This window comes from Callithrix jacchus, chromosome 11, assembly GCF_049354715.1.
Source record: "Callithrix jacchus isolate 240 chromosome 11, calJac240_pri, whole genome shotgun sequence".
Lineage (NCBI taxonomy): Eukaryota > Metazoa > Chordata > Mammalia > Primates > Cebidae > Callithrix > Callithrix jacchus.
The window spans coordinates 31,502,858-31,522,093 of NC_133512.1; the positions used below are offsets into that span (position 1 = coordinate 31,502,858).

The window sequence follows — 19,236 nt, forward strand, 5'->3', positions numbered from 1 at the left end:
TTGTTTCATTTTTGTGAGAACCATGTCATATATACACGTGTGTGTTTGTATATATACATAATTATTTATATAATATAATATTATATATTTTGTATATATACATAATTATTTTTATACCCATTTTATGTGAGAGAAAATGGCCTCTCAGAAGCCATTGTTTGCCCAAGGTCACAGCTGGTGGAGTCTGGGATTTGAAGCGAGGTCTGCCCTCTCAAGTGGCAGCCACCTCCCAGAGCTTGGCTGGGTTTACCTGCCGTTGTCCGTTCTGTTTGCTGTGGGCCATGTATCTGACTCCATGATTCTAGCCTGGTTTTTGATCTGGAGACAGAGAACCAGGCCAACATTATGGGGCGGCATTTTTGTTCTTTTCCCTAAGAGAACTTTCCTCTATTCCCTGGTTTGCTCTTCCATGTTGAGAACCCTCATGCCAGTCCTTCTCGTACTCCCTGAGACACACACTGGAGACTGAGCTGACCCAAGGAGAAGACACTCCAAGTGACAATTGTGTATTTCCTTTGGATTCACCAAGGCTGAATGCTTGCCCTGCCCCCAGCTCAGTTCACTTGTCTTTTATGTACCTGGCTTTGCTCTCCAGTTCCCTTGATTTACAAAGACTGCTCCATGACCAACCAGAGACAGGAGTGTTTTCAGTAAATTGCACCATCATTAGACAGGGCACTGGAGTTCAGGGGTCAGGCCACTAGGCTACAGGGCATACTGGCCCAGGCCTATTCAGAAGGCTCCATTTCTTTGACGTGAGAAAAGAAGATTGACTCTCCACATTCAGGGTCTAGATCAGTATCAAATGCATGAGTGAATGAATGAATGCGCAGTGGCATGCTCAGCATGGCTTTCAGTAACTCCAGGCTGCTGCAGGAGCCTGGGGTGCTGCTGCTCCCTGCCTGCCTATGTCCTGGGCAGCTCACTAGAGTTCTGACCTCCAAGAGTCAAGGACATTTGTAAAATATGCACTCATAAAGTCAAGGACATTTGATTTAATGCATTCATTAGATCCTCTGGTAATCAAATAATTTATTAATTAAGTTTATCTCAATGATTTATTTTCAAAAGATAAAGAAAAAAAGAAAGAGGAAAGATTGATTCTACACACCAGAGCTCATCAGAGTCAGAGTGAGGGCAACTTTGAAAGCCTTTTCACTCACCACATTGCAAGACATCCAAAGAATCACAGTCTCTCTCCCCATACCCACTCGCTCCAGAGGAAAAAAGACATGTAAAGCAAGAACAGCACGGGGGGAAAAAACAAACCAAAACAAAAACAGGTAATAGGGCAAGAAAACGCTACAGAGTAAAAAGAGAAAAGGCTAACCTATCTTTTAGCTTCTTATTGAAGCAGGAGTCTGGATCACCCCATCACGGCAGAAGACAGAGCTGCAGAGAGGAAAGCTGACCTCCTGGCTGGGGCTGAATATAGAGCCAGGCACTGTGGCATTTTCCAATGGAGGGGTCTCTATTGAGCGGGAATGCAACATCTCATTAGTATGGGGCGCTGCTAATGATCTGATAAGCCCTTTCATCCATTACTGACGGATGCCTTCCGGAAGACCTCCACACACACAAGTCCTCAGCCAATTCTGTGAACCCCTTCTCCCTGGTCTTCATCATTAACCCCAACATCTTCAGCGCCAGGAACTCCTGCTTTAGTACTGGCTACTGATCTTTTCCAAGAGGTTTGGGAGGGTCAGGGAGCCGGGGGGAAAGGAGTTTGGTTATCTTTTGAGTTTTCAGCAGGAATACCCAGCTGCTCGCAGCCAGTTGTGATGAGCAAATGACTGAACACCAGGACTACCCGCAATCCCGGTTCAGACCCCCTCCTAACACCAACTAATTGATTAACCAAGGGCTCTTGAAGAGAATGATTTGAGGAGGGTAATTTATAGAGATGCTATCTTTTGTCATCATTTGTCTTTGAAAACATAGAAGAAAACTGCTTTCAAGAGGATGTAGCCCGCCAACATGAGCAATGGCAGGCGGAACGTCGTCAGTTACAGCAGACTGCTGGATTGTGTGCCTTTCCAGCCAGTCACATACCCAATAACCACAAAGGAAAGAAAAACATGCATCCTCGCTCCTTGTGTCTTAAACTTTTCCAGCACTGGCTTATGAAAATATTTGGGGTTGTTCACTGCTCTGCTCTCTGTAGCATAAACATTTATTTAAATGGGGCTGTCTCTAGTAATGAAGAATGAAGGAAAAACAATGGTCTGATTTTGACAAATTAACTTGTGATTTGGAGAGTCAGTGAAGCAGGGAAGAGACATTCCCAACTATACTAATTAAATGAGCTTGCAACACTTATTTTAATGCAATGGAACCAGCCATATGAAGACGAACATTTTAATTCATTTTGCAGTGACATTATGAAAAATTTCGCTGCTGCAGATTATCTACAAAAACACATCTCATCAGCATCTAGGTTTGTGCAGGAAATTTCCATCTTTCACAAGAGCCTGACCTTCCCCGGTGGAAGCAAGTGCGAATGAAAAGTTACTTGGAAAGTTTTTCTGAAGGTTGTCTTTCCACTGAGGCTGGGTTTCACGTTCAAATGACTTCTGCGCCAAACACATCCATTTTTCACGGTGCAGCATAGATGAAAAATTCTGCATCCATTCTACGGGGAATGCAAATATAGCTCATTAGTTCTAAAACATTTTTCATGAAAGACTGCAGAGTGTTTGCCGGCAGATGAGGCTGCATAGTTCCAGCCAAGAATGAACACCACATGTCCCGCTAATTGTTTTTTAAAGTTGTTCCTTTTCTCTCTGGCACCCAGCAGCTATTGAAAATAGGGAACAATATGAAAAATGGAAGAGAAGGAGAAGGAGCCTCGCTGGCTTTGCCACACTTCAGTACTTGTGTCTTTGGGGTTTGTTTTCATTTTTCCTTTTCCTTCTTCTCTCTGCTTGCAGCTCTAATCTAGAACTAAAGGGCGTTTGCAGACCACTGACAACTTTTGCCTCTCCTAGAGACAAACAGAGGTGATTGACTCTGGAGAGTAAACTGTGGGCCTAGGCAGTGTCCCTGGAGCCTTGTCCTCAGGCCGCAGGCTCAAGTGGCCCCTGATGCAGCACCAGCAGGCAAAATGGCCGCCTTCCAGAGAGAATGAGAGGGCTGCTGGCTCCTGGCCACCGCCACAGCACGCTTAGGAAGTCACACAGTCCAGGCATGTCTTCCAGGCTGACATTCCCACTGGAGCTCTGCCAGAAACCTGTAGAGGACAGCAGACCACCGCCCTCACCAGACCAAGAAAGGAGCTGGGGAAAAGGAATGGCCGGTGGCTCTGGGCAGGGCCTGGTGGGTGAAGCCTCTCTTGCTTTGGAGACCCCCACACCCACCTATTTTTTTCCATCTGAGACCCCAGCGATGGTCTGTCTGGACCACACTGCTCTGAGGAAACCATTAGGGCCTCTGTAAGGACCTTGGGCCTCTCCTTACCCAAGTCATCACGTGCCATTATGACTGAGGCTGAGACAAGGCCACTGCTCCTGGCTTCTTGGCCAGCTCTCTTCAGTTGTGTACTCGGTGCACCCCCGGGGAGCTCTGGATGGGGTCTGCATAACCTGTGGGGGCTGAGCTTTCTAGCCCCTGGTTTTTAGCCTGCTGGGCCTCAAAGTCCTGTTCCTCTGCACTGGCGCTGGAGCGTGGGGCACAGAGGGCAGCTGAGACTGTGCCTCACCCTGTGCATCCTCATCCTCCGCATTTGCAGGACAAGTGACTGCTGTTCCAGCAAACATGCATGGCCCACCAGATGGTGGGGGGAGTGGCCTACCTACATGGGAAGGGCCTGTTTTCTCCACCCCGACTAGAGTAACTTCAACATGGTCTGAAACACCCATGCCGCTTACAAGCTTTGTGCAGGCACCTGGCAGCTGTGGGGTCTCCTGGAGGCCCCAGCCCTGTCTCCATTCGGTCTGAGGAGCAGGGGGTGGATGTCCTCTGGCAGGGCTGGTTGCTGCAATGCGTCAAGCTCTGTGGGAGTGAGAGCTGGCTCCTCATGTGTGCCCATGGTCTTGTTTGGAAGAGCAGCTGTCACTGTCGTTTCTTCAATACGGAACATTGCCTCCAGTTCAGCTCCTATCTGTCATTTGAGGGGTGACTACTTTGCATGAAAAAGTCACTGTGCTCAAAAGAAGAAATGCATGTTTCCTCATGGCGAGGAAGTAAAATGAATTACAGACAAGCCTACTGATGGGACCAATGATTCCCATCTCTCCCTCTTCCCTACCACCTTCTGGCAAATGCTAAATAAGCCAGTTAAGGATTCAGAAAATTATAAGTCACAGGCTAAGACCGGCTTATTCAGGGTTCTGTTTGGGCTCAGCCAAGAGCCCCATGGGGATGTCCTAGAGCATCCTACGAGATGATAGAATTAGGTTTCCTGGAATGAGGGAGATAAAAAAAAACATCTCAGAAACTGACCTTCTGCAGAGTCTGCCACACCTTGCCCTCCACCCTACCCCTTTTACTAGCCTTTACTTCAGATCCCAGTCCAAGCCCAAGACTGCCTGGCACACAGCAGACATTCAAGAAATGCTTGTGAAATGAACAAGCTAGAAAACAGTCTTTTAAGAGGGAGAGGAAAGCGCATCTTGGAGTGACAGTGTGCTCTGGCAGTAGGTGCCTCTGCAGAGGCTTCTAAACTCGGGATGTATGGACCACCCTCTCCTCCCCAAAGCCAACCTACCAGCTACTGGTTTCAGTCCTAACGACAGCACAGTGAGGTGGCCCAGGCAGGACTCTGGAGCCTGTCTCTGAGTTTGAAACCCAGCTCTAATACTTGCTGCCCTTATTTCCTTGAGCAAGTTATTCCCTGTGTCTCGGTTTTCTTATCACTAAAATGGTGGTGGCAATAACTTATCTGTAAAACAACTCTTTTGTTTTACAGATGTGGAGACTGAGGTCCTGAAATGGAAACTGACTTGTTGAAGGTCCCATAGCTAATGTCAGGGCTGGGACCAACCCCAGGAGTCCTCAGCTAGGATTTTGAAACTTGCTGCAAAACCTACAGACACACTCGAGTTCCAGCAAAGCAGGGCAGCATCACTGCTCAGCTGACAAACACGGAGCTCGGTACTTGGCACTCCTTCATGTTTCTGTTCGAAGGGAGTTTACGACACAGTTGAGAAGATAAAAGTATATGACTATGATGCAATCCTCTATTGTATTCAACACAATACATTAAATTGTATTAAAGCAAGAGGGAGATCGAATAAAGGGTGGATGGACAGGTATCATCTATACAAACTCCCAAGACAATGAGTTTCTAGAATGTGGCAGTAGCTGGCCCCAAACCTGCCTCTCCCTGAGAAGAGGTGCCCTCCCCAGGTTCCTCTGCAGTAACTCACAAATTCAACCTAAACTACAGCTTGTGTGGGTAAAGAGATTACTATCTTATTTGCCTGTGCGTAAAATGGCCTTCCTCTTGAGCCCCCATCTGCAGAGAGGGGAAAATGAACTCACTTTTAATGCTGTTAACACTTAGTCCAGATGACTTAGTTCTTATAGGTCATGTCAAAGCTCTCTTTGATAAAAATGTTCCGTCTCTCAGTGATGCCATTTCTACCACTTCCTTCTCTCTGAGGGTGTTTGGATATGTGGAGGGAGGGACAAGTCTGACCAGGTCACTTTGAGCAGGGCAGATTGGGGATCCCTAGGCATGAGGTCCCTGACCTCCTCTGGCCTCCAGGCTGATGCTTGTGTCCACCTGGGAGCTACTTGCTCTGTTGGCAATGGCTCCTGAAGCCTTTGTCTGGGGAACTCCTAGTCTGGTTCTTTCTTCAGCTGATCTCCCTGGCTACTGACTTAGTCTTACCTGGCCCTGACTCAGGGGTCCACTCTGCAGCCAGTTCATCACTCTCACAGCACCCACTCTGGCCAGGTTTTCCCCAGCCGGACTCTGAGCAGCTTCTAGATCCTGTCTATGCCACACATGGACCCCAGGAGATGACTTGAAAGCAAAAGCTTAAGGTCTCTGTCTTAGTCTTCTTGCGCTGCCACACCAAAATGCCATATCCTGGGCAGCGTAAGCAACAGGAAACTTTTTTCTCATGGTGCTGGAGACTGGAAGTCCCAGATTAAGGTCTGACAGGATGGTTTCCGGTGAGGGCTCTTTTCCTGGCTTGCAGAAGACCACCTTCTCACTGAGCTCTCACAGGACCTTTCCTTAGTCAGCGTCTGTGTGGAGAGAGAGATCCTGCTCTTCTTCTTCTTCTAAGGCTCCCACTTCTCTTGGATTAAGGCCAAATGCCTATGACTTCATTTAACTACTTCCTAAAAGCCCCATCTCGAAATACCTTCACAATGGGGTCAGGGCTTCTATATATATATGTTTTTTTTTTTTTTTTGCAGGGGAGGTCACACAGTACCGTTTCTAGCAGTCTCTCTCTGCCTGACCACACTATGAGACCAAGTTCCCGGGGGTAATCTAAAAGGGGATTTCTTTCTGGAGTTTAAAATAGGGTAGAAAGGACAGTGGCCTCCCTTAGCCCTAGGTATTGTCTAGTTGAGGAAAAATTATATGTATGTGGCTTGTAGATGAGAAAAAAAAAACTAAGATGATGTTTCTAAGAGCAAAGCAGAATGCTTGAGACTTGAGAGATTTGAGTTTTAATCTTTTAATGATTTTCTGTGTGACCCTAAATTGACATAATCTCCTTTTTGGCTTTATTCCTTCTTTCCACTAACTGGGGGGATGTTGACTTGCTTCCTGAGGTAGTTGAAAGGAGCCAACAAGATATAATTGCTAAAGTCTTTTTTTAAGCCAAAGATACTGTGAGATGCTATAAATAAAAATGATGCAAAGGAATATACCTCCTCTCAAAATCCATGACATCCACAAAATACAGGGTGAGTGCTAATAATTGAAATATCAGTTTCCCGTAGTTTGCAGGATTGCTAAGAGGAAAATGAGTTTTTCCCATCTAGGGGTTATGGAGAAGCTTCAGGAAATTTGCCTAACTGAAGAGAGATGGATTCTCTGACATTCAGGATAACACAGAAAACATTCTGCATAATCCTCCAGTGACAGTTTGTCAAAGAGAAGCAAATCCTTCAGGACATTATCTTTAATATACTTTTAGTAAATGTTTTATTGTATTGGATTATGGGAAATAGGGGAACAAAGGATCTATACCATATTTTTGAAAAGCAATATTTTTAGAATCACAAATTATATTGAAATCTTTATACCATGCAAATAAAAACAAAGATCACAAGAACTAAACAGCATTTATATATGTCTCTACAGAGATATATATGTATATTAGCAAATTGAAATATAGCAAATACTCACAAAAACACCCACATAAAAGAGATGCAAATTATATTTTTGACACATTTTCAGCACAATCACCTAATACAATTTTCTTTTATAGGCAGAGGTAATAAATAGTGCAAATATATATTTATGGTGTATTTGACAATGTATTTGCTTTGAGTCAGAGGGAAAAGCTTGAGTGATTTTACCATTGAAATGCCTCTCATCTACCTCTACTAAATTGCTGTTCTTTCTTCTGGATTTCTCACTGTGACCAGAGCTGAGGTGAGAAGTACCTTTCCATCTCAAAGAGTGGTACATGCTTAGAATGAGGATTTAGAGCTCACCTGAAACTCAGCGTATCATCAGACTTATGTTTCTATCTCATCTTCCCTCTAAGACTGCATGCTTCTTGAGAGTAAGAACAAAGCCTGCTACTTCTCTGCAAACTTTTCAGCCTCTGGGACAGTGACTCCCATGTAGCAGGTGCATCAGCAGATGGGCTGGCTGTCATTCTGGGGCGTGGCCTGCAGGGACCCAGACATGTGCTGTGAGCTCCCAGCTGATGCTCCACTTTCAGGTTTCTGAGGACTAGAGGACTAACTGACTTTTAACTCAAGATCTGAGGGTATTTCCATAGCTAAGGAAGCCAGTTAGGTTCATTCCTTGAAGTGGATCCATCTCTCCAGTGTGTCACATGGAGGTACAGTGTTGACAGGTTGGGGTGGTCAAAGGGGCAGGCTACACAAGGAGAGAGTGGCATGCTCTGCAAGTCCAGGTAAGTGAGGAACAAGCCAGAGGCTCAGCTCTGGCAAGGAAGGGATAGCTGGAGGGTCGGAGCAGCAAATGAGAGTTTGGGAGCTGTGTCCCTCCACTAGAGAGCCCCTGCCCCACCTCAGCCTGTGCATGTGGAAGGGCCTGGGTGTGGAGTATTGCCAGGGGAAGGCTGTAGGTGATCCACCCTCAGAGCAGGGACAAGGAACCATCCCACAGGAGCAGAGGGAATGGGGAGCCCTGAAAATGGGAGGGAGACAGAGATGGAGAAGCCATCAGACCCAGGTTCCCTCCTCCCCATCAGAGCCCAGTGGAGTTCACCATAAGGACGGATTCTGGAGCGAATACTTGGACGCTGGTGGCTGACATAACAGAGACTCAGCTGGTGGGCAGCCCTTTCTCCTCAATGCCGTGAAGCCAGAGGGCTCCTGGAGACAGCAAGCCTGCCAAGCATCAAATGCACTCTGCGAAGGAACTGCAGGGAAATGAGAGACCATTACCCTGTACGTCCCTCCCCCATTCACTTCTCTTTCTCAGTTCCCCACTCTGGTAAGGGGGGGCCTCATTAGGAAGGCTGGTGTTTCCTTCCTTTAAACGTGCACATCTCTCTCCAAGCCTGGAGAAAATGAGACCAAAACCATCCCCACCATGCTGCTGTGAACAGATATATTTAAATTTCTTTAAGCTTGGGTGACATCCTCGGATGAGGAGCTCTAAGTACCAAGAGTTATTGTTATTACTATGTAGTTACTGCCTAGCATGCAGCGAATCACCCTGCCCTGCTGTGTAAAAGATGTATAGTGGGATGGGAAGTGCAGAGGAAGGAGCGGCGTCAAGACTGCAGAGGAAGCAGAGTGAAACGTACCAGAGAGGGAAGGAAACATGGGGCGCCCAGTACATGGGGGTCTCTACCAGGCCTGCTCTTATGGCTGGAAACAAGAAAGAGTTTCTTTCCACTAAGCTAACATAAAACACCATGAAGACAGTGGGATTGAAGAGAAAGCACAGCATGGGGTTTCAGAACATGGGTTTAAATCCCAACTCCAACCCTTATTAACTGCATGCCTTGGACAAGCCTATGAGCCTGTCTGGGCAGCAGTGTGTGCTACCTGCATATAGAAAGTTCTAAACAACTGTAGTGATTATTATTACTACTGCGATTAGGCCTTGGTCCAGTTGTCAGTGATCTGCGGGAGGACCCAGTACATGATCAGAGGCATTGTTTCTAATTAGAATCAGGATTTTCTGGAAGTGGTTACTAAAGAAATCCAGGAGAAATGGGAACCCATAGCCAGTGTGGAATCACTGAAAGGGGCCAAATGGACACCCCAGTGGAGAGTCTAAGCTCAAGTTAAAAACAGGCAGTCTTGCTAATGAATGCTGAGATTTCTTTGTGGAAGAAGAGACATCGCATGCTATTGATCAATGAGGAGTAAGGTCAACAACCTACATCTGTCTTTCCAACAAGAAACCCTGAGACCCCTTTGGGGGCTGCACGTCGTATGCCTGGTTCTTCTCCAAGACATTTAGGAGCAGAGGTAGGGGCTGGGTGATCTTACTGAAACTTACCATTGCGTCTCTGCTGTAAGCATGCCACACAAGGAGGGGACAACCGCTGCAGTTCTAGTCACATTACAAACTTTGTAGGACCTAGACACTGTCAAACATGGAACCGCTCACAGAGAACCAACGCCAGAGGAGAGAATCAAGGTCAGTAAGAGTGAGAAGTGCAGAAGAAAGCAAATCCAACTGGAATGCGGATTCAGAGAGCCCTTTCAGCTTCAGCGGCCAGGGAACGCACGGCTCCTTTTTGGCCAGTCATGAGGCAACTCAGCATAAGAATATTTGATGTGGAATGCAAATGCACACCTCCTCCCCCCAGAACTCTACACTTTTTAGTGATGTGCATATGCCGTCAAACCAACATTTAAAATGATCAAGTCTTAGTAACCAGTTGCCTGATCCACAGACGGGTTGAGGTTGTTAGATTGCTTCCCACATAATTCTTTGGACTGATCCGATGATGTGGGGACGTGTAACTAAGAGCCCCCTTAGAAATGGAGCCAACGAGAAGTAGTTAACAACAGCACGCTTCTCCCTAATGCCTGCAGTTCTTGAGGGTCAGGAGCTGCTGGCTATTGGGTGGGGCAGTTGCCCTCCTCCGTTGTCGCTCCCCTCCCTACTGTTTTCCTTTCATTCATCCTTATCTTGGTCTATTCCTGAAGTCACAGAATTTCGAGGGACAAATCTAGTTAAGTAATCATTAACTCGGGTGTTGATTGAAAGGTGTCCTTTCTATCTTCCCTCTACAAGTCTCAGGATTATTTCTCAAACTCATCTCTCCATCAAACTAATAAAACAAAACAAAGCCACTTTTATAAAATAATAATACCCTACTCAGTGGAACAGGCTGTGAGATGCCAAACAATGTAAATCTATCAGAGTATTTTAATGATGCTTTTCTATTACAGGGAAACAAGGCAACTCAAGAGGCCTGAGAGACACAGGACTTCCAGACAAGGACGGGAGTACCTCCCACACGCCTGTTTTGGAAGGAGGCCATTTTGATACCTACTCTGTATCATTGTTACAGACTTTCAGTGAATGAATTTAGAATAAATCCACCACCATCCCAGTATGGGGTAGAATTTCACTGGAACGCAACGTGAGGACAGAGCAATTTGAACCCTAATCCCAGTCATGATGCGGGGCTTCAGGGGCTCCATGGACATGCTCTGCATTCGCCCATCTGTGGGGGAGACTAGGGAGACCACGCTGGTGTGTGAGAAAGTAATGGGCTCTTTTGAGTCCTTTTACTTAAAGCAATAAAAGAATAATTGCGTCATCTGCTGGAGTAAAAGTTTTCAACAGATGACCAGCTAGGTTCTTAAACACACACCCCCACACACGCAAGAGGAGTGAACCACACAGCATGCGCATGAGAGGAACAAACGCTTTTGTCTGTTGGAGATTCGTTTTTGTGGAAAGTTGTACACTGCGGATTGCAATCAACCTGACACATTCTCTTCCTCCTGCTCCTTCTCTCGGTCGGCTTTGAGGAGATGCGCGTCCAAGTTTGAGAATTCATCTTGTCTGATTAATGATGTGTACACAGAGATTTCAGTCTCATCTTCCTTCTCTGGGTCCTTTTTATTCAGTTGTTTGCTGTGCTACAACCCTGCGGATAGATGGTTCTACCATGATAAATGTAAAGTTTGCATAAGCCATGTAACAGCAGGACAGCCTATTATCACTGTACATTTTCCATGGCTGTGCAAACCTCTGTAGGCTATTTTATTGCTAATAGATCCACAGAGAAACAGTAGTGATTTTACGACTCTTTTTAAAATGGAAATTCATGTTTGAGAAATACAACTGGGAGGAAACAGATGTAAACCACTTAAGCATTTGCAGAAAATTGAGATGCACACTCTTATTTACAGACCTACACAGCCTCCATCGCTTTATTTTCAAAATTAAAATAAGCAATCTGTTTACCATGGGAAATGAGGAACTGTAAACTTGTTGTTTTTCCTTTTACATGGCAATGGCCGCCATCGTTGGGCTTAATGGCAGAACTGAAGCAGGGTGGCAATATTTTTCCCCTTAGGTTTTATTGTCTATAACGCATTCCCTCTGTAATCTGCGCGAGAGGTAGGCAAGTGGGAAAGATTTTCACGTAACTGTATGTCTGAATTCACATTACACTTTAACAGCTAAAATGATTACCAGACACATTAGAAAGATTTCAACCAGGTATTTAACCCCATCTCCCAATTGCGTAAAATACTGCAAGAGTCAACCTCCACAAAACTGCTTTCACATGGCCGAACACAAGAGCACAACCCAAACATTATTTCTGGCCTCATCCCAACTTTCTTACATCTTTCAGAGTTGTGACAAATGTCACATGTTGGAAAGGAGGTACAAATGGAAGCATCACAAAACAGCACAGCAGTGAGATGTCTGTGCACCAGACTCATCAGAGCAAGCTCCTTGTGGCACATGGAAGCTCCTCTGGTTTTTAATTTCTGTATTTTTTTTTTGTTCTAGAACTACATTTTTTGTTGTGGTAAAATACATGCAATAGAAAATTGACCGTTTTAGCCATTTTTAAGTGTACAGTTCAGTGGCATGAAGTGCATTCACATTGTCATGCAAGCAGCACCCCCATCCCGCTCCAGAACTTCATCCAAAAGTGAAACTGTACCCATTAAAGCAGAGTCTCCATCTCCCCTCTTCACCCTGCCCCTAGTAACTTCTAGCGTCTGGCTCTATGAATTTGCCTATCCCAGGCATCTCATATAAGTGGAATTATACAGTAGTTGTCCCTTTGTGACTGGCTTATTTCACTTAGCATAATGTCCTCAAGATTCATCCGCGTCGTAGCACATGTCAGAATGTCTTTCCTTCTAAGGCTGAATAATATTCCATGGTGTATATGTACCACATTTTGTTTATCTGCCCTGTGTGGCTAGTCCTGGGATTTTAATATTGAGGGGGTATTCCCATCACCATTGGGGATGGAGGTGACCGCTCATTCGTGAGCATTGTAAAGCAAGATGGCTAAGGAGAATGAGAGGTGTCCAGACTAGATCTGCAGAGTCTGTCAGGGAGGCCTCCTGGAAACTACAGATTTTTGTTCTATGTATAACAATCACTAGCTGTGGGAATATTCTGCTTTCATCCTTAAGGTTTGTTTTAAATATCAAAGGAGGCTAAACTAGACCTTCTTCGGAACTGAAATTCTCGAAGACAAGATATGATGGACTTTGGCCCAAAGTCAGAATAGAATGTGTTTCCAACCCCATGCCTTTCCAAGCCACTCACTGCCAATGGTAAAGGCACTCGGGAGACTCCCTGATCATGGCCCTTGGATTGCATCAAATGAGGCACAGCCACAGTGAGCAGGCTCTGAGCTCACTCACTCTTGGTGGAAGCCACACCATATTGAGATGGTATGAATGCTTTTACAAACCTATTTGCCATGCAGTCAGCTCTCTTACAATAGATAAATTAAACAACTGCCCTCTATTTACCTTGGTATCTCATGGCCCATGGGATATAAAGGAGATTCTGTTTATAGCCCCTTGGTGACATCAGCTAGTGACAGACCTATGATGTGAAGGAAGTTTTGTGCCTCTTCTGCTGTTGGTGCTGTCGCAATTACCCCGGTTTTCTGTGGACTCGCCATGTGCTCTGCATTGCTGGGTGCTGGCAGCAAAGCAGGGTATTTCACAGCACCTGTGTAATTAATTTCCATCACCAGCACATTATTATCCAATAATTAAACAACCTTAGGGGTTTGCCTAAACATCTCTGACATTTTTATAAGGAAAAGTGGACATTTGTTGAGAGAACAGCTTATTAATGGAGAACTTTTGCTTGCATTATATATGTGTTGTGGCATTATCACTGATGAAGGATTTTCACATACATCTATTCATTTATTTTATATAACAATCTCATGAGGTATTCAGGATAGATCTAGTCTCTTTACTGATGAGATGAGGTAATTTGCCCACAATCATGGCACTAGTAAAAGGTAGAGTAGGGCTCTTTTATATGGTACAAAAGAACCAACTTTAATTCATTCTCAAGGTAGGGCAAGTAATTGGAAGCTTCATATTCAGAATGAAGGAGCTTCCACAATATACATCATTTTGCTTCAACTGAGCTCCTACATTCATCTCATTGAATCTTCACAATGTCCCCTGAAAGTACACACTGAGATCCCATTTTTATAGATGAGCCTCAAAGGTTACTGGCCCATGTTACACAGCTGGGATAGAGCAAGAAATCAACTGAATCCATCAGATTTTAGAGTTCATGCTCTTTCTAAAACATAAAATAACTGCTGCTTAATTCCAAAGCTGGTACCTCAGTGCAATTCCCACATTGCTGCAAGTGCCCAGCAGATATCTCGTGGACACTGGTCCTCCGGAACACTTTTTGCTACACTGTTCCAGCTGGGATTGCAGATAAGGTGGGTGGCTGGGGCTTCATCTCTAGGACCCTCCCCTTGCTCTCTCTAGAAGGAACTGTAGGACCCTTCAACACACTAAGATAAAGTTGCTGCACTGGGCCATTTGCTGAAAAATTATTATTCTCTTAGATTCCTTGATCTGTTGCACCCCTTTCAAAGACAACAAAAGCAATCCTCATGGTAGAATTCTGTGCAATCGTTGGCAAAAAGCCAAATTCTTAGACTTCAATATCTTGTAGAAGCTCTGTTTGTTCTTGTTTGCTAATTACCCACTTTGAGGTACCAGAGGGAAATGGAGGAACTCCAGCTGGGCACAGACATAAACGTGAAGTGTCCCCTTGCCACAGCCACAGGCTTCCCAAGCATCGGGGCACTGTGGCAAGATGCACACATTTGTGCACAGTGATCCTGGAAGAAGCCTAACCATGGTTATTATTTAAATGTTTCCACTTCTGAGCTTGTCTTTAAAGGAGATATTGAGCACCACGTGGATCCAGGAGAGTGAGAGAGGATTGCTTGGTGGCCGACTGTGTGTCTCCACTGTTGTTCTGAGAAATTCTGCTCAGATTTTGAACTCCCATCCAAACTCATTCTGCTGAAGCAGGCCCACAGCTGCCTTGCCATCCTCTCTAGAAGACTGTTTAGACCATCTTTTCTTATCTCAGCAAAGTTGATGTTTCCTCACCTTTGATGTTCTCCTGGAGAAGGATCACGTGTTGCATCTCAGTGTATTCCCCGCAATGTTTTAGCATCCCAGTGGCTTCTGAACTTTCTAGCTGACCTGATCTGTATGTCTGTGGGGCACAGACATACAGAAAGACACACACCCCAATGCTCACACACACATGCAGATACACACATTCACACAATGCAAATAGGCAACAGCTCTGTTGGTGCAATATGGACGCTGAATGTTCTATGTAACTTGACTCCTCTTTTTCATGATGTGATGGCCCATTTGGATAGTTTTCCTGGTTCTTTTACCTGTTCAGGAGCTTCAGAATTTCTGCTCTCTGGACTACAGGACAGATCACCAGAAGTGTGGTCAGAAGACCAGCTCTGTCACTCACAAGGCCTGTGTCTTATACATTGAATACTTTTCTTATTTTAACAAAATTGAGCCAATGTCTCTGTGCCTTTTCACATGAGTTCTTTTGAGCCTACCTGCCCAACACCTGTTGCTGGTAGATACTCTCTTGAGTCTTACAGATGAGGCTTAAAGACTTGGCTCATTCAAATACTTGGCCCTTTTCATTATTTTTCCTCCAATTTCCCTTTTCCAAGCTCTTGCCATTTTTGGATACATTACTACACCCACGGAAAGTGCCAGTTTCTGAAAGAGCTACGTCCCTTTGTGTTTGGGTAAGAAGCACCTTCACATGTTCGGCACTTGCACCTGTGAACTTGAATCCCTGTATGTGTTATCTGCAGTAGACTTTTAATTAGTATGTATTCAATCAAGGAGCCAAGTCGTGTCTTACACCTTCCCACTCGTTCACATTGGGTGTTTCAATTTCCTGTCTCCCCCTATGGACCAAGGGAAAAGCCTTATAAAAGCTTCTTTCATGAGCAATACAGGTCTTACTTCTTCAGTGCAGTTCTGTCATTGAAACACCTTCCACTTATTTTTTCTTTTCTCACTTGCATAAGCTTCATTTCTACCTTCTGTATTCTATGGCCTGATGACAGCGGGTTTTACTCATATTTTGGGAGTGTATGTGCTGGTGATAATGTCCTCTAAGTCCTCCATCTGAGGGCAACCACCCCACCCCAGCCCCTGAAGGTTGTAAGGGTTGGCTGTTTGCTGGAGGGTCCCGGGCATTCTATGTTGCTGGTTACAGCTCAGTGGGTCCAGGGTCTTCACCAGACCTAAGTGTAGCCTGAAGCTGACTCATGCTTTATAGTGAGACCCAGTCTGGAAAAGATGAACCAGCCAGTGAGATTTGTCATGGAAATTTGAACAAAGAAACACCGAATCAGTGGGGTAGTTGGGATGACAGGAACAGTAGGGCAGAAATAGAAGGTCACGTTGAGGGTTGTGTGAGCTGATGCTATCAGAGGGGTAGAGATGATGAATGGCTGACAGAGAAGCTGCATGACTCTGGGAGAGGAGGCAGCAGGAAGAATCATAGAGAAGACGAGAGAGAAAGGAGAGACCTCAGCAGCCACGCATAGCCTCGTCATCCTCAGCCCTCGTCCCATGACTCTTGTGTCTGGAAGTTCTGGATCCTTGTGTCCTCTTCCTCGTCATGTACATCAAGATGCTGCTGCTTCTCCAGAGGCCAGCCACCATCTCTGCCAGCTGCCTCTCCTCTCTCCCAGCCACACCAGAGTCTCCTCAGTGCTCTCTCACTGTCTCTGGTGGGGTGCCTGGCCCATCACTCTTTTCTCAGACTCCCTGCAACCATGACTTTTCCAGCTCATTCTCAAAACTTGGCCTTTAACCTTTAACGTCCATCGCTCCTCCAGCTACCTTCCCTGGAACAGAGGAGAACCCTCGGGTGAGCCTCCCCCCAAGCCCAGGATGGTGCCAGGCCTGGCTCACCGTCTTGTCCTGGTGACAGACCATCTCTCAGAGCATTTCCCTGCACTGGTGTGCCTCATACTAAGGTTAAATACAGTCACTGCCAAATCCACTTCCTACCTAGAACATGTTTCCTGTTAAGGATTGCATCAAGAGGTCATCTGTTGTTTTTAAGCATGCTAGCAATGTCTGGGCATGAGTTAGCAGCCGTCATCTTTGGCTTCCCCTAAGCTCTCCCATGCTCCCACCGCCTCTGCTCTAACTCACCCCCACACAGCCGCTGACATTTCTGGGCAGCGTCCTACTGACACTCATATCAATGCAAACATTTCTTGAGTGTTACCTAAATATCAGACATGTGTTATCTCAATGAATCCTTGCAAAAACCCTGTGAGATAGGTTCAGTTACCAACTCCATTTTACAGATGAGGAAACTAAGGCACAGAGAGATAAAGCAACTTGCACAAAGTCACACAACTTCTCAGTGGTTTGAACCCAGGCAGCCTGGCTCTAGAGCACATTGACTGTTGTGCCCCAGCTAGCTCCCAGCAACACGTCACCATCTGCCTCCCTTTCTGTCACAGATGCCCTATGTCTGCAACTTCCTTCTTGACTGAGTTGAGTACTTGACCTTGGCCCACTAAGTGGAATCATGATAAAGTTCTTCCAACATTCCCAACACTTAAAAAAAAATTTTTTTTTATGGCCTCCAGAATAAAACCAATGTATCTGCTGATGAAGCTCCTGGACTGAATGGTTGCAAATGTGACCCTTGGCTTGATTCCACTGGAAATTAACTAGAGGGCTGGCTAACCAGACAGCTGGCAGGCCGGGTGCAAGGTCTTGTCACAGGTGAGGAGGATTCTCACATACACTGTCCCTCTTATTTTCCTCTGCCTTTTGCAGAAGATCTGAGGTCTCCCCTCCCCTCCTCTCCCTTCCCTTCCTCTCCCTCCCCTGCTCTCCCTCCCCTCCTCTCCTCTCCTCTTGCTGCTTATCTGGCAGATGAAAGCAGGCAGCCAGTCCCAGCTTTCCCTCTGTCCTCAGATCCCTTATGAGTCCTTTCTCCATCACCATCAGAAACTTGAACCTTGTCTAGCTTCCCTTTCCAGCTGACTTGCCCCACGTGCCACTGGTACCTGTGACCCAAACCCATCTCCAAATTCATCCAGATTCATTCTGGTCACTATAGTCATCCTGGAAACTTTCTTCCCTGCACCACCCCAACACACCTGCAGGTTTTGGCAACACTTACCCAGTCCATCCCTCCCTGAGTTCTCATCCATCTCACCAGCTCCTCCCAGACATATGACATCATTGAACATGGCTTGAACCTCTTAGCACCCTGTGAGGTAGGGAGAAAGACCTCCCTAGATGATCAACACAGTAAGTTCTTCCTCCTCCAGGAAGCCTTCCTGGATTACCTCTCTCAGACTTTTGTCAGAACTCACAGCATCTACTTTCTGGCTTCCATTTTCTGTGATTAATTCCCCTCTGTCTGTGACATTTCTTGTATTACTGTCATGCATGGCTATTAATGTTTTATATATCTATGCTTCTGTATCCTCAACTGAATTTTTAGTTTCTTAAAGGAGTTTATACTTCTAATATTCTTCATAGTGCCTTGAGTTAAATACATTTGGTATTTGATTTAAGCTGTGGCTGGGCAGCAAAATAAACATTGAATGCTCAAAGCAAAAGGGTTAGGCGAGCCATTTTGAAGTTCCTTGAATTCTGGTTAATCATTTTCCCTTTGCCAATCAGGCTGCTATTTCTAAATTAGTGAACAAACAAAGCAGCCCACAGTGAGACGCCATCCTTCAGCTGGAACAAGGTTTTTCCAACGTGACTCTGCATGGCTTGAAAATAAAATTTTTACAAGTTAAAAAAACAGTTCTTTATGGGTAGCAGAATTATTGACTGGTTAAGAAGATAGATGCATGTAATTGGCTACATTTTGTCTCCACCCCCAGCACCCCTGCTCAAAATTCATCTGTTGAAGTCCTAACCCCCACTACGTCATGGAGGCTGCACATGGAGATAAGGTCTTTCAAGAGTTAAGTAAAATTAAAATGGGGTCTTTAGGGTGGGCCCTAATCCATTATGAATGGTGTTCTTATGAGAAGAGAAAATGTGGACACACACAGAGAGACACCAGACATGTCCACACACTGAGGGGCCACCATGTACAGCCACCTGCAAGCCCAGAAGAGAACCTTTAGAGGAAACCAACCCTGCCAACACTCTGATACTGGACTTCCAGCCTCTAGAACTCTGAGAAAATAACTTCCTGTTGTTTGAGCCACCCACTTTGTGGCATTTTGTTATGACAACCTACCAACTGATACAACGTAATTTGTGCCAAAACAAACACAGGATTCCTTCTCTGTCATTTAGTCACAGACCACTTTGGGCAAGGTACTTAGTTTGTCGGTTTCCTCATCTGCGTGTTGGGAGGATTAAATGAGATGGTGCCAAGCAAGAACACAGTGCCTGGCATAAAATAAACACTCGTTAGCCACCAATGGTAGAAAATCAGGAAGAAAAAAGCATGCATTGCTCCATCACCAAAGTGAGCCACTGTAAACATTTTGGTGTTTCTCTAACCATCTTATTAGTAAACATAAGTATGGTCCTGTTGTATATACTATTTTAGATCCTGCTTTGTTTTATTCT

At 45.3% G+C, this 19,236-nt stretch overlaps 1 protein-coding gene across 4 annotated transcripts in view; it reads right to left on the reverse strand.

Annotated features, from left to right (window-relative positions):
* Positions 1–2,342: 2,342 nt before the first annotated feature.
* The window catches only part of LOC108592839 (uncharacterized), a 203,428-nt gene continuing 186,534 nt past the window's right edge, over positions 2,343–19,236 (reverse strand). For 3 of the 4 annotated variants that reach the window (XR_013523911.1, XM_078342529.1, XM_078342528.1), the window contains one exon: positions 2,343–2,632. Coding sequence is in view for 3 of the 4 variants with exons in the window: in XM_078342529.1 (XP_078198655.1) it covers positions 2,427–2,632 (206 nt within the window). In the remaining variant the exon portion in view is untranslated. Of the gene's footprint in view, positions 2,633–5,068; positions 8,526–19,236 lie in introns of those variants that run through there. The other variant, XM_078342530.1, reaches the window with a different exon arrangement.